Source organism: Prinia subflava, chromosome 5 (assembly GCF_021018805.1).
Source record: "Prinia subflava isolate CZ2003 ecotype Zambia chromosome 5, Cam_Psub_1.2, whole genome shotgun sequence".
Classification (NCBI taxonomy): domain Eukaryota; kingdom Metazoa; phylum Chordata; class Aves; order Passeriformes; family Cisticolidae; genus Prinia; species Prinia subflava.
Genome location: NC_086251.1, coordinates 29,467,640 through 29,479,902, shown reverse-complemented (window position 1 = coordinate 29,479,902; position 12,263 = coordinate 29,467,640). Strand labels below are relative to the sequence as shown.

Here is a 12,263-nt window from a genome sequence, read left to right as displayed (position 1 = left end):
CTTGATCTCATCACTCACTCTACAGTGTAATGCTGACACTTTGGAGGTGTTTCTGCTTTAGATAATAAATTTTAAAAAAAGCCACAAACAAACATTCCTAACAGTCTATACTCCAGATTTTGGTGACTGTGATTTTACCCAACCTGTATAATATTGTTACTCTGTTTTTCTGTGTTGTGCCTCTTCTCTCTAGTTTCCCTGTGAAGCTTAGTGCCAGGACTGTCTGGAGCAGCCATGTATTACACTGCCTCTTCTAACTCACTCCCCTTTTCTCAGTTTGTTACTACAGACAATGTTCCGTGGAACAAGATGGCCCAACATCCCTTCTACAGATTGGCAATAGCTTTTCCAAATAATTCAGTTGTAGGCTATATTGATATGCACTTGGATACATTTTTTATTACACAGATAAAGAGCCTAATTCTTCTTTATTCAGTCTTTATTACAGCTTATTTCCTTTCAATTGTTAATCTCCCTGAAGAATAAGGTTATTTCAATTCTTCCTCTCATCTTCATTACCTTGTTCCTTTTCTGTAGAAAGAAGGGAATGTGCTGGATTTACAGCTGTATAATTGCTGGATTGTATTTACCACAGCAAAGCTTTTCCATGCCATTTGACCTGTGAAGGTGTCTGCTGGTCAAAATGAGCCTTGGAGACCCTGTTTGGAAACTGAGTGCCATCCCTACAGCCAGCTGCCATTGGTACTTGGTAAACATGTCATCATTCTTCAGCAAATGTGTTAGGTAGTCGTGATTTTTGGTGACAGGTAGCTTTTGGTGCTACATGTTCTGACCAGACCAAAAAACCATTTAGTGTCCCTGATTCTTTTAGCTGTATTTCCATTTCCCCTCAGGTATGTGCCTCAGCAGGGGGATGACTTTAGATTCTTGAAGGACAGCTTAAGTACACAGCTGAATGAAAAATACTCTTTGCTCCCATTGGGAGTGTCTTTCTGCAGCCTGTATGTGATTTTTAGTTTTGAAGGCATTCCAATAGCCTTCCCAGGTGTTGTCCTAGCTGATATTTTACACAATGAAATTGTTACTGGTACATAAGGAGAAAAGCCACTCTCCATGGTGGTCGAGATTCATTTCTTTAGCCCTGCAGAACGCAGCTAGCAGCTGTGAAACATCAGTCTGCAATGACAGGCAGGCTGAGATCCTGTCTGAAAACTTACCAGATGACGGAAGCAGAGCCTGGAAGCTGAGCTGAGACTTTGAGCTTTGTTCCCCTTCTCCTTTCTCAACAAGTAGTTGAACTAGAGTGTTTTAAACATTCTTAAACTGCTGGTAAGGATGAGCTCCCAGCTTGTCTGCTGCTAGATACTATACTCTGAAATTATCTTAATTATTCATTATTATTGTGAAATAAACATACAAGTCAATATATAACACGTGTAGCATTTCTAGGCAAGGTGTTCAGTGGGGCTGATGGACTATAGTCCAAAGAGGGATTTTAGTGTTGTCCCTGCTGCTGCATAGCTTGTTTCAAAAGATATATGAACAAAGTAAAAAAAATTAATTTCGAAACCATGGTCATCTTTCAAGATGAAAGTATTTTATAACTTATACAGTCATCAAAACCAACAACAACAACAAAAAGTTTTGATTTTTAACTCAGTAAAAGAGCAGAACAGCAGTTGGATAGAAAAATGCAGAAATACCAGGGAAGGAATCCCTTCTTCCAAAGAACTGCAGTACTTTGCCTACGATGGAAGGGAGGAACTAAGCTCAAAGGGAGAAGGTCTTGAATCTGGTAGAGTGAAAATGGTAGATGAAGAAAAATTACTTGTATCTTAGCAGCTCCCTCAAGAGTCTTTGAATGGATATGCAGGTTCTTCTAATTTTTTTTCCTTTTTTTCCTCCTTCTCCTAGCAATTTGAGCCACTCTGGGAGTGAACTTAAGGTTTTTGACTTAAATCAAGACAATTAAAATTACTGGCAACCTAGTTGTCATTCTCTTTGGGACACTGACATAACAGGAGGCTTGGTTCTGTAGGTCAGAGCCGATGACAAGAGCATGCATTTCTAAGTCACAGGATGATTTCTGTCTAGCTTAAGGAATGAAAATGCTGCTGGGATTGTTACAGGAGGGTGAGAATAATAAGTCTCTGAAAGTGGGGGTGGGCACAGTGGGGACAATGTCTTCATAGCTTGACAGTGATTCCATATTGATCAAAAATAAAGCTTTGTGTGCAAATCTAAACTGAAGGTGGTCTCAAAAGTAATCTGACCTTTATTACCTGCTTTACCTTTTTAACAGATAAGGTTCAAATCTGGCCATGGGCATTTATTTTTCCTATTACTTCCAAATCTTTGAAGAGACCTGTTTTGCCTTTTGGGAAGTAGTTTGGCTGTGAAGTCTGAAACTGTAAAACTGCAATAAGGTAAATCTATGTGCAGTGACAGGTCTTCTCCAGTTAAGCTTCCTTGTATTTGACCTCAGAAATGCTCTGACAACCAAACTAAAATCTGATCATATGCTTCTTTAACCCATATCTTATGTACAAATTGCTTTTATAGAGAAGATCATCTCTGTGTTGGAGTTTGGCCCAAAAATGAACTGAGAATTCTGGATCTAAACAACAGGACTGTGTACAGGTTCCTTATTCTGAGTTACACCTCTACTCAGGCTACCTGTGGGATACTGCTGCTTCAAATGTCCAAAACTCCAATCCTGCAAAATTGGTTAAGACTGTGGTTTACTGTTTACAATTTGGAGAGAAATTGGCTGCAAACCAAGAAATCTTATTTCACAAGTTTTGAGGTTTTGAATCCCTCACTTATTACACACTAGAACAAAAGAGAGATCACACAAACTTGTGGCTCCCTGCTGTCCTCCTAAATTAGTTGATTGCACTATATTGGAGATTTTAGCTTGAGAAAGGGGAGAGCAAAGGGTGAGTCTCAAGTTTGAATTAGGTGAGTGCTCTTAAATAATGGCTTTAATAATCTTACAGTATTCTTCTGCTTGGAAGCACGCCCATACACTTGAGAAAAATGTTCTTTGGAATGCTACATTTCTGTAAGTGTGTTAAAACAACAACTTTTCACAGGTAGTGAAGCAAATTTACATGAAAGTTCACTAACAGCTCAGCTTAATTCTCTGATCTTTCCAGCTGCTGCTTGTTCAAATAGCATGTAGTGTCTCTGCACTGACACCAAAATCTCTAGGGGTCTTGCCATCGAAGTGGTAAAGTATAATGGCTCAGTTTTCAACTGCCTTGTCTTCCGTGCAGAAACACTAGGAAGATGTTTTTTCTCCCCAGAAAGGTTTGCACAGCTTTACAGAAGGGAATCAGGTATTTTAAGTGGTAACTACCATAAGAGCCTGGTTCAACCTGCAAAATTCAAATCTGAATCTGGGTCTGAACTTTCCCAGAGGCAGGGGGTGGTTTTGGACATTGTATTGGTTTGACCTATTGTAGTGCAAGTTTGGAAATGCAGGTCCAGATGTGGGCTGGGATTTTGTATCTTTCCAAGTATGAGACATTAAGGGTCACTTTTACATGACACATAATTGAAATAATATAATACTGGATCTCATGTTGGGGAAGGTGTCTACAGCATTATGTTTGAAGGGTAATACCTTGCCATGTCTTTATTTTTCAAAAGAAGCTGTTTAAAGGCTGCAGAGAATGAGAGGTTAGAGGGGAGGTTTCTTTGGGCTAATTACTGCAGAACTGCCTTTGGAACTTATGCAGTAAATAAGGACTTTGGATTTTAGAGAGATTTTGTGTGAATCTCAAGATTCAATAGTTTTGAAGCCACTGAACCCCAGAGACTAGAGCATTGCTATTAATGAGTGCTGCTCCAGACTGCTTTTGACACGTTTGCTTTTGAAGGACCAGGCCCAGGAAGAGGGAGCTCTTTGTTTGTGGTCAGAATAAACTCATTGTACACCCAGACAATTAACTCTTCAATCGACTTGCCAGCCTCTGTAAAGCACTCCACTCCCCTCTCTGTCTACCTCCAGTTCTATTCACACACTTAAGCACACCAGTGTTTTTTGTTTATTATTCTGAAAAAGTCCTTCACAAGAATAGTCGGAGCAGATCAACATTGTCCTCCCAGCAGCATTTATCTCCCCCTGGCAGTGAGTGTGTCAATCAGGAATCAAAAAGCCAAATAGAGGAGGCTTTGAATTGTGTCACAGGGGTCAGAGTTTTCTTCCAGCTGTCTGTGCATGGGATAGGCTTCCTTGCAGGGCAAAGAATTGTGCTGCCAAACAAACACTGAGTACATTGGACCACAAAATCCTTGGGGCTTGAGTGGCTTTTTTCATGTTGATGCACCTGCAAGGGAGATGTGAGAAGGAAGTGGGGGGAACTAATGCCTTCCAGAAGGCACAGGGAAAGGCTCCTTATCCTATTTGGTTGATATCTGGAATGCAGTGCTGAAGTAAAGACTGCCTGTATCCATATGGCATACAGAATAGTTGATGTAGGAAGAGAACAGTTACTGCAGTGACAGTACAAATCAACCTTTGCATTCAGGAGCTCATTAAGCCCCACAGACCCCTTGCAGGTTTAGCACTTAGGCATATTTCCCCCTTTTTAAGCAAAACTTTACTTCACTTGTCCATGTCAAGTGTTTGGGAATTGGTCTATCCAATGGCAGCACATTGCTGCTGTTTCTTAAAATTAAAGCAATAAAGAGTGAGAACATGGCTTTTGATGATTTGGTTTAAAAAGTTGGGGTTTTTTTCTTAACAGCTGTGGGATCTCCATGCATAGAAGTGGTTGGACTTGATCTTAGAAGTCTTTTTCCATCTAAATGGTTCTATGGACAGGAGTATGAAAACTTGGCAGGGAAGTCTAGCTGCACTGGTGTGTTTCCATTTCAGCTGCTTGCAAAAACTTATCTTGATTGGCCAGATTGTAAGAATTTTTTCTCCATGAATGGTAACTTTCTGCACTTAAATTGGCAATATATGTCTGTACATAAAAGTTAGACAGACTATTAAATTAATTACGACTTGCTGAAATAGGTTCATTTAATGTAGGGAATGATTGTGGTTAAGGCAACAATTTGCTCCTCCCCTGCAATACTAGAAAGGACATGTATTTTTGTCTAAGACCCGATGTAGTGCAAACACAAAACACAGGTTTTGTTGTTTGGTTTTTTTTATGGTTTTTTTTAATACTTAAAATACCTTGGATAGGGGGTAATACATAGAAATGTCAAAGTCAAAACTGCATCTTCAAGATCCAGGAACTGTGTGGGTACAATTGACCTGGCAGGTCTTTGTTTGTCTGACCAGAACTACTAAAGCTGCAGGAATGACTCTGTATGACTTAAGTCCCTCAGGAGCACTGAAGCCTAGGAAAGCTCTTCTCCCTTGCTGTTGGCTTGACAAATTTGCTAAAGGTGAACTTTGTTGTATCAAACAGGACCTGCAAAGAGTTCACTCACTGTCCTGGCTCTCTGTGCTCTGAGTTGCCTGTTTAGCTTCAGCTGTGCTCTCTAAAGAGTCAGCCAAAACCACATGATGGTAAATGAGGGAACCACTTGACACTGGAAGAAGGCTGCCTCTTCCCAGAGCAGAGTTATGCACTTAAAATTGTCATCTTATTCTATCAATCTGACTCAGGTCTGGGAACCATTGATTTTCCGGCTATAGACTTACAAAAAAGACTAGATTTTGTATAAAGCCTGGATGATTGACTCCATAAACACCTGTGCCCTTCAAAATGGAAGAAATGTTTAGATTGCTGCATGGATTCCAGTCAAAACACAACATTAGCCTCCCATATCACATCTCCTATCAGGAAAAATATACTTACTGCACAAGTCATCTGAATACTTGCATCATCACATCAGTAGCCCAAGACCTATGTGCTTCCTCAGCAACAACAACATTTAGTACATTGCTTTTATCTCCAAACTTTTCCCCTTTCTGTAGCTTTCATTAGGTGGCGTGAGCTAGAATGGTAATTCACAGCAGCAGGCAGTTACTTCACGTTTTTCCATAGTAATTAATGCATTTTTACGTCAAAGAGTTTACTTTTCTCCTGATGTAATTTAAGTTGCTGATGACCTTAGTGCTTGTCATTCAGAGTAACATGATCACTTTAACAGGTATCCTTTTCATGAACTGGATCTCCTTCTCCCTCAACCCCAGTGTACACTGCAGTCATAGCAGATGTGAATGCTTGCTAGTTGTTTTGCAAGAATAAGACATGGTACTCTAGTGAGAGCATAAAGATTTCTTGCCCGGCACTAATAGTAGATCAGGATATGCAAGTAATTGTCCCTGTTTTGTCATTGTCAGTCACATGCAATAAAAATTGTTCTTGCTTATGAGCTTCTGATAATAGTAGAGCAAGTGCAATTCTGGTTTATATCCAAGCTATCTTAATGTGAAGGGAGTCTCATTTAGACCTGCCTGTTTCACTCTTATCCTGTGGCAAGATAAAAAACACCATTTTAAAGTTGACAGCAATTGAGCAAGAAAAATATGCTTAACTTTTGCAGGTGTACTCTAGGAAAAGAACAGTTACTGGAGAAGTTTTACAGCTTTAAAATGTCCCATGAGGAGGTATTCTGCTGAGTGATACTGTGTGTAGTCAGTGGTCTTGGAAAAAGAAAGTGGGTATTCATGCTGGGTTGTAAAACTTGGAAGGGAGGTATATCAGTGAACTCCTCCTCAAGGCTCTGAAAATATTCTGCAACCAAGGGATGTGGTTCTGAATCACATGAGTTCCTGATCTGGAAGCACTGCTATCTAGAGGGATTAGGAAGTAACACTTGATCTCTTTAATCTCTGTGACATGCTGTGTATAAGGAGCTATTGCAGCGGCATGCCTCTTTTGAAAGTGTGGAATTTAACAGCTCTTTGAAGAAAGGAAGAGACTGTACCCAGTGAACATACTTCATTACCCTTGTACCCAAAGTAACAGTATTCTCTACTTCTCATATAATATCACAGGAGACCTTAGGCCTCTGGAATAGTTCAGGGTTTTGTTCTATGTTGAAATATTTGTTTCAGGAATACAAAATGTTTTTTCAAAACTTTCAGTATGTAAGCTAGAACTTATGCCTTGTTTGTGAGGAGCAAGCAGGCCGGTGGAACAAATGTTCAGTGTAACAAATGGAGTATTGAGCAAGAGGAAAAATCAAATAAGAGCAGGCAGGTACTAGGGTGGTTTTTCTGCTGAAAGAGAACAGCAGTGAAACTTGACGTAAGCTAATTTGGAACACTGAGACTTACTGAGAATTCTCCAGTTTAAGAAACAAATTTGGTACTTTCAGAGTAAGAAGCTGGCAGCTGGGAAGTGAGCGTGGTGTTCTTAATGAAGTGCAATTTTTGTCTTTTATGTGACTATTTCATGACCTTTAAGAAATAATCAGAAATATCCCTGGCTTTTGATTTTTGTAATATGGTGAATGCAATTACAGGGCTCTTGACTATTGCATTTTTTCTTGTATGTGTGATGAAAGAACTGTACTTGCTTGAACAACAGGGGAGTAATTATACTTCTCAATTTGCAAAAACGCTTGATACTGTGCTGGGTGCTGCTACAGTGTGAACTTAGTGACAATTTGGTCCTAGCAATCGAGTAAGGAAATGATTGTGTAATTCATTGAGCCATTTTACTGAGATTATCTTAAACAGTAGCTTTGGACTGAGGGGTTTGTTTAATACAGTCTAGTACAGTCTAGCTTAATGGCTAACTTCATACAAAAGCTGCTCCAAAATTCTTTTTCTTTAAGAAGAATGTATTTGACGAATTGTAATTAATGCTGTGTTCCTTGCGCATACATGAATGTGAAAGAATCCCCCTGAACCTGAAACACCCTGCCAAATTTCTGCCAAATTTCAAATAATGGTTTGTATCAAGTGCTGTGGCTCAGATCCACTTCTAATTTCCCCCCACTGTTGGCTTCTAGGTTGCTGCTTTAGATCTAAAAAGCAATTCTATAATTAATTGTTGCAGAAGCATTCATGAGAGCAATAACAAGAAACTTATTATTGCACTGGTCTTTTTTTAACACCAAGTCTCTTCCTATTTTGTATAACTTGAGAATTAATCACCTTTCTAGTTGTTATGTGAGTGTCTTCAGCAGTTTTGGGTTGTTTTCTCAATCTATAAAGCCAGACATGCTAATTACATTCTGTTCACTGCTTTGTTACAGTGCCATCCTAAATAAATAACAACGCATAGCTGTGGCTCTTGCAGTCTTGCAGAAGCAAAGCAACCTATTCTAACATAAAAACTGAAGATCAGTTATTTATTTCAATCCAAAGAACCTTTACAGAGCAAAGCCTTCCTCCTTGTAATTTAAGCAATATTCAGGAATTTTTTCCAAGTCAGTTGCTCAAACTTAAAAAAAAAAAGTACTGCTTGTCCAGGTTACTGGTAATGCCTAATAACAGGAAAGCTCAAAACAAGAGCTGACTAAGGAATGGTAAGTATTTTTTTCTTCCAAGTATTTTTTGTTACACTCGCAGTTTAGCATTAAACCAAATGCAATTATGAGGAGGAAAATGACAACAGGGTGTCTCTCTCATTTTTGTCAATGTCATTTACTTCAGTGGATCTCTGAGGTTGGAATGGAATTATTAGCATGTTTTTGCTTTCTGTGAACTAGACTACTTTGTGTGGAAATGCATAAAATAAATGAACTGTGGAAGAGGTGTTCAAGCTTTTCCTCACTTAAAAAAACTGCAGATACAGGTATGGGTGGAAAAAGTCTACAAGCTTTTGTTTTCCATCTCTGCCCTTCCCTTCCCCTTCCACTGGTCTCTTACTTTTGTAAATGGAGCTGATAGAAGGAAGGCTGAGGGCAGTTACTGCCTCCTCTAGGAAGGACTGTCCCATGTACATTTCCTCCAAAGCATGTTTGCCCTGTGCATCTGGTGGTCACAGAGACAGAGGCAAGCCTAGCTTTTCTGGCATGGACTCCTCCCTCCAATAGATTTTCAACTTTACATTTACATTTACTGTGCAACTTTACATTTTAGGTTACTGCCCACTTTGCTGCCTACTGTCATTCTTGCTAATACCAAATGCAAAGAATAGTTAATAGAAATTGAAGGTTTTAAGTCACTATATTTCAAGCAGAAAAGAAAAGGCCAATTTTAGGTGTAGAAGTCTGACCCTGGCTAGATGCTAGGCACCCACCAAAGCTGCTCTGGGACTGGATAGGAGAGAATAATAATCAAAGGTTTGTGAGTTGAGTCCAGGAGAGATCACTCACCAAATACTGTCATGGGCAAAACAGACTCAACTAAACCTAATGCAAGAGAAATTATTTTTCCACAATTTTGCCATTGGAAGACATTGCCACCACATTGCAATTAAAGAACACCTTGATGCAATCATTGTGAAATAAAAAGATTTGCTATTGACCATTCCTTTCTGACAGCTCTGCAGTAAATGCTGGTGACAATTCTACGCAGGTAAGTTTCAAAAGAATAATTTTTCTTTTGAACAAAAGGAATGAGAAGAAAGACACAATAGGACAACAATCTCCAGAACCTTTGCTGTCTCAGGAAATGACCTGCGTAAAACTAAACTGACCTGAAACTAAAAGGCAATTAATTGCCTTCTGGGGAGACTACCAGGTGATAAACACCAGTGGTTTGAGGAGGGAGGGAGGATGCTTTTTAAGTGCACTAAAAGGGCTTGATGCATATTTTATGTAAAATGTTATTGCTTTTAGCATAAAATGATTTTGTTCTGTCTGTCTTCTCTCTCTTCTGGACTTGGCCGGGCCATGTGCAAATCCCAATCATTCAACAGTACTGGAGAGTAGATAGTATTTACCTCAATAATGGTAGTTTCTTTTCGATTCTTTCTAACCCTCAATTCAGATGATGGTTCGAAGCCAACGCCTACCATGGAAACCCAGCCTATTTTCGATGGAGAAGGTAAGAACGTCCCTTAAAATAACAACAAAAAAAAGCTACTTCACTCTCCCTTTTCTCTAGGATTTACGGTTCAAATGCTTTCTTTATCCTGCAAAGCAGACAAGCCAGTGAATCTCATAAGTTATCCAAATTTTAGAGTGCCCTTGGGACCTCAGGCATTTTCCCTAATCCTTTTACATCCTCCCCACTTTTCTGGAATCCAACAATAACACCAGTTGATCAGACTCCTGGTGTAATCTTGAAGGAAAAAGTGTGTCCCAGCAAGTAAAAAAAAGTGCATCAAATCAGAAGTGGCCACTTCCTTTAGACTGTCCTTACCCCCTTACTATCTCCACTCTTGTGAGACTAATACTGGGAATTTCATAACCTCTGCAGTGTGTTACAGCTTCACAAAAGAAGGGTAATGCTAAACCGCAGCTTGTGAATGTTGACATGGAAGAAAATTGCTGGGAGGTTTCTTTATTTAGCAAATGCTTTCATTGACGCACACACTATTTAAGCAAATGAAGTCATTGTCTTGGGCCCACTTAATTCATGGCCCACCCAGGCAGTTTCCTTCTCAAATGGGCAATCTTGCAATTGAATTATTTTGGAGAGGGAATATCGGACCTCAGTCTATTGGAAGCCTTTAAACAAGGATAAAATGGCTATCATCACAGAGGGTTCAAGCCTTTTACACATACAAACATAAATATCAGTGGATATAGTGCTTCTTTGATAGTGAATGGGCCTAATAGCAGCTGCTTACATCTTGCATATTGCTTGGAAGTAGTGCCTGTTTTTACAGGTTTAAACCCACAACCATTATAGTGAAGCTATGGGCTGAAGTATGAACTGCTCTGTGACCCATCTGAAACTGCAGAGCATAAGGCAGTGAGGGAAAGGCTATGCATTTTCATAGGGGACTGCTGTACTTCAGGCATTTTTTAAAATGGAACAAAGGCAGAAACAGAGACTACTGAGCAAGAGTAGGAGGTACTTTTCTGTTGATATTTCCTGCCCTCTTGTAGAAATGGGTGCTGTGGTAGGGTTTTATTGTTGCTAAAATAAACATATTTTATGGCAAGTTGCTGTAGTCCTATGACTTCGTATTTAGTGATTGTAGATTTGTAACAATCTTCTCGTGAGCTTTAAGAAACAGCAAAGCTCTTAGACAAAAAACACTCTCAAATAAACAAAGGAGACTGAAGCCATGCTGGCTCTCTCTTGTTTATATCCAAAGAAGGATCCTCCTGGCAGAAAGTTGATGTTGTATTAAATTACTGCTGACAATCACATACTTCTGACCTTTAAGTTTTCCCCTGAGAGGGTACCCATAGATATTTAAAGGAAAGAATGTGTTGGTAGAATGCAGGAGTGAGATGATCTGGTTAAAACAGCCTGTTCAGAAGGTCCTTCCAGGAGAGTTTCAATGTTTTGGTCATTCAGATAGAACTGGACAAAGTTCTTGAAGTGGTGTAATGATCACACCTTTTCTGGTTCTTCTAGTGATGGGAAGAATCTGAAAAAAAAGCATTATTCTACCTTCCATGAGAAACATTTTCAGTCAAAAACCTTCACATTGATTTGTAGGTGAACTCCAGTCTGATAAATGGGCTTGGACTGAATGATGAAAGATTTGCTCTCAAAAACATTGCAATATATTATTCAAGACATTATCTCCTAGACTTTGAGAGAGAATGACTAGTGCAATGGCCTCCTGTTGTATTAGCAGTGTCCCTTATGACTCTGGAGGACAGACGGACAGGCAGGTTGATCAGGCTGTGCCCTGATGAATAATTCTGTTTGTCACTCTATTTTGCCATCTCTATTAGTAAAATAGAACTAAGTAGATTTCAATGGTGTGGCTGTAACAATAAACAATTAATGGTGGGATTCTTGGAGTATCCTGTGCAGCACCAGAAGTTGGACTTCAATGATTCTTGTGGGTTCCTTCCAGCTCAGGATATTCTGTTATTCTAAAGTCCTGAGCAACCTGGTCCGTTCTTGAAGCAGACTCTGTCTGGAGAAGTCATCCTGAACAATCCCTTGATCCTATCTGAGCAAACATGTTGTGATACTTCACTAGAAGATTTTCCCAGTGTCTTGGGTAGGTCTTCCTGAGTAATGGCTTGTACCTGGTATCTGACAAAAATGATAAAAAAGGGCAAAACAGTTATCCATTCACCTGGATCAGGACATGTCAGATCTGAAATACTCAGAGACGTTCAAAGGCATTAATGTTCAGATCCCATTCCACTTCACTGCATTTGAGAACTGATGGGTTGCTCTAAACCTGCATATTCAAAGTCAGGCGGCCAGGGTGGAGCTGGTATCAACATGAATGTACAATAATAATACCAGATTTTTTTTCCATGTTTTGCATTTGGTTGCCCACCTTTCATAC

General features: G+C 39.5%; 1 protein-coding gene across 3 annotated transcripts in view; it reads left to right on the top strand.

Moving 5' to 3' along the window:
• Positions 1-12,263, top strand: part of SMOC1 (SPARC related modular calcium binding 1) — a 131,395-nt gene that overhangs the window by 72,503 nt on the left and 46,629 nt on the right. For 2 of the 3 annotated variants that reach the window (XM_063398709.1, XM_063398707.1), the window contains exon 6: positions 9,788-9,877. In XM_063398709.1, the coding sequence (XP_063254779.1) occupies positions 9,788-9,877 (90 nt within the window). The remainder of the gene's footprint in view (positions 1-9,787; positions 9,878-12,263) is intronic. The other variant, XM_063398710.1, reaches the window with a different exon arrangement.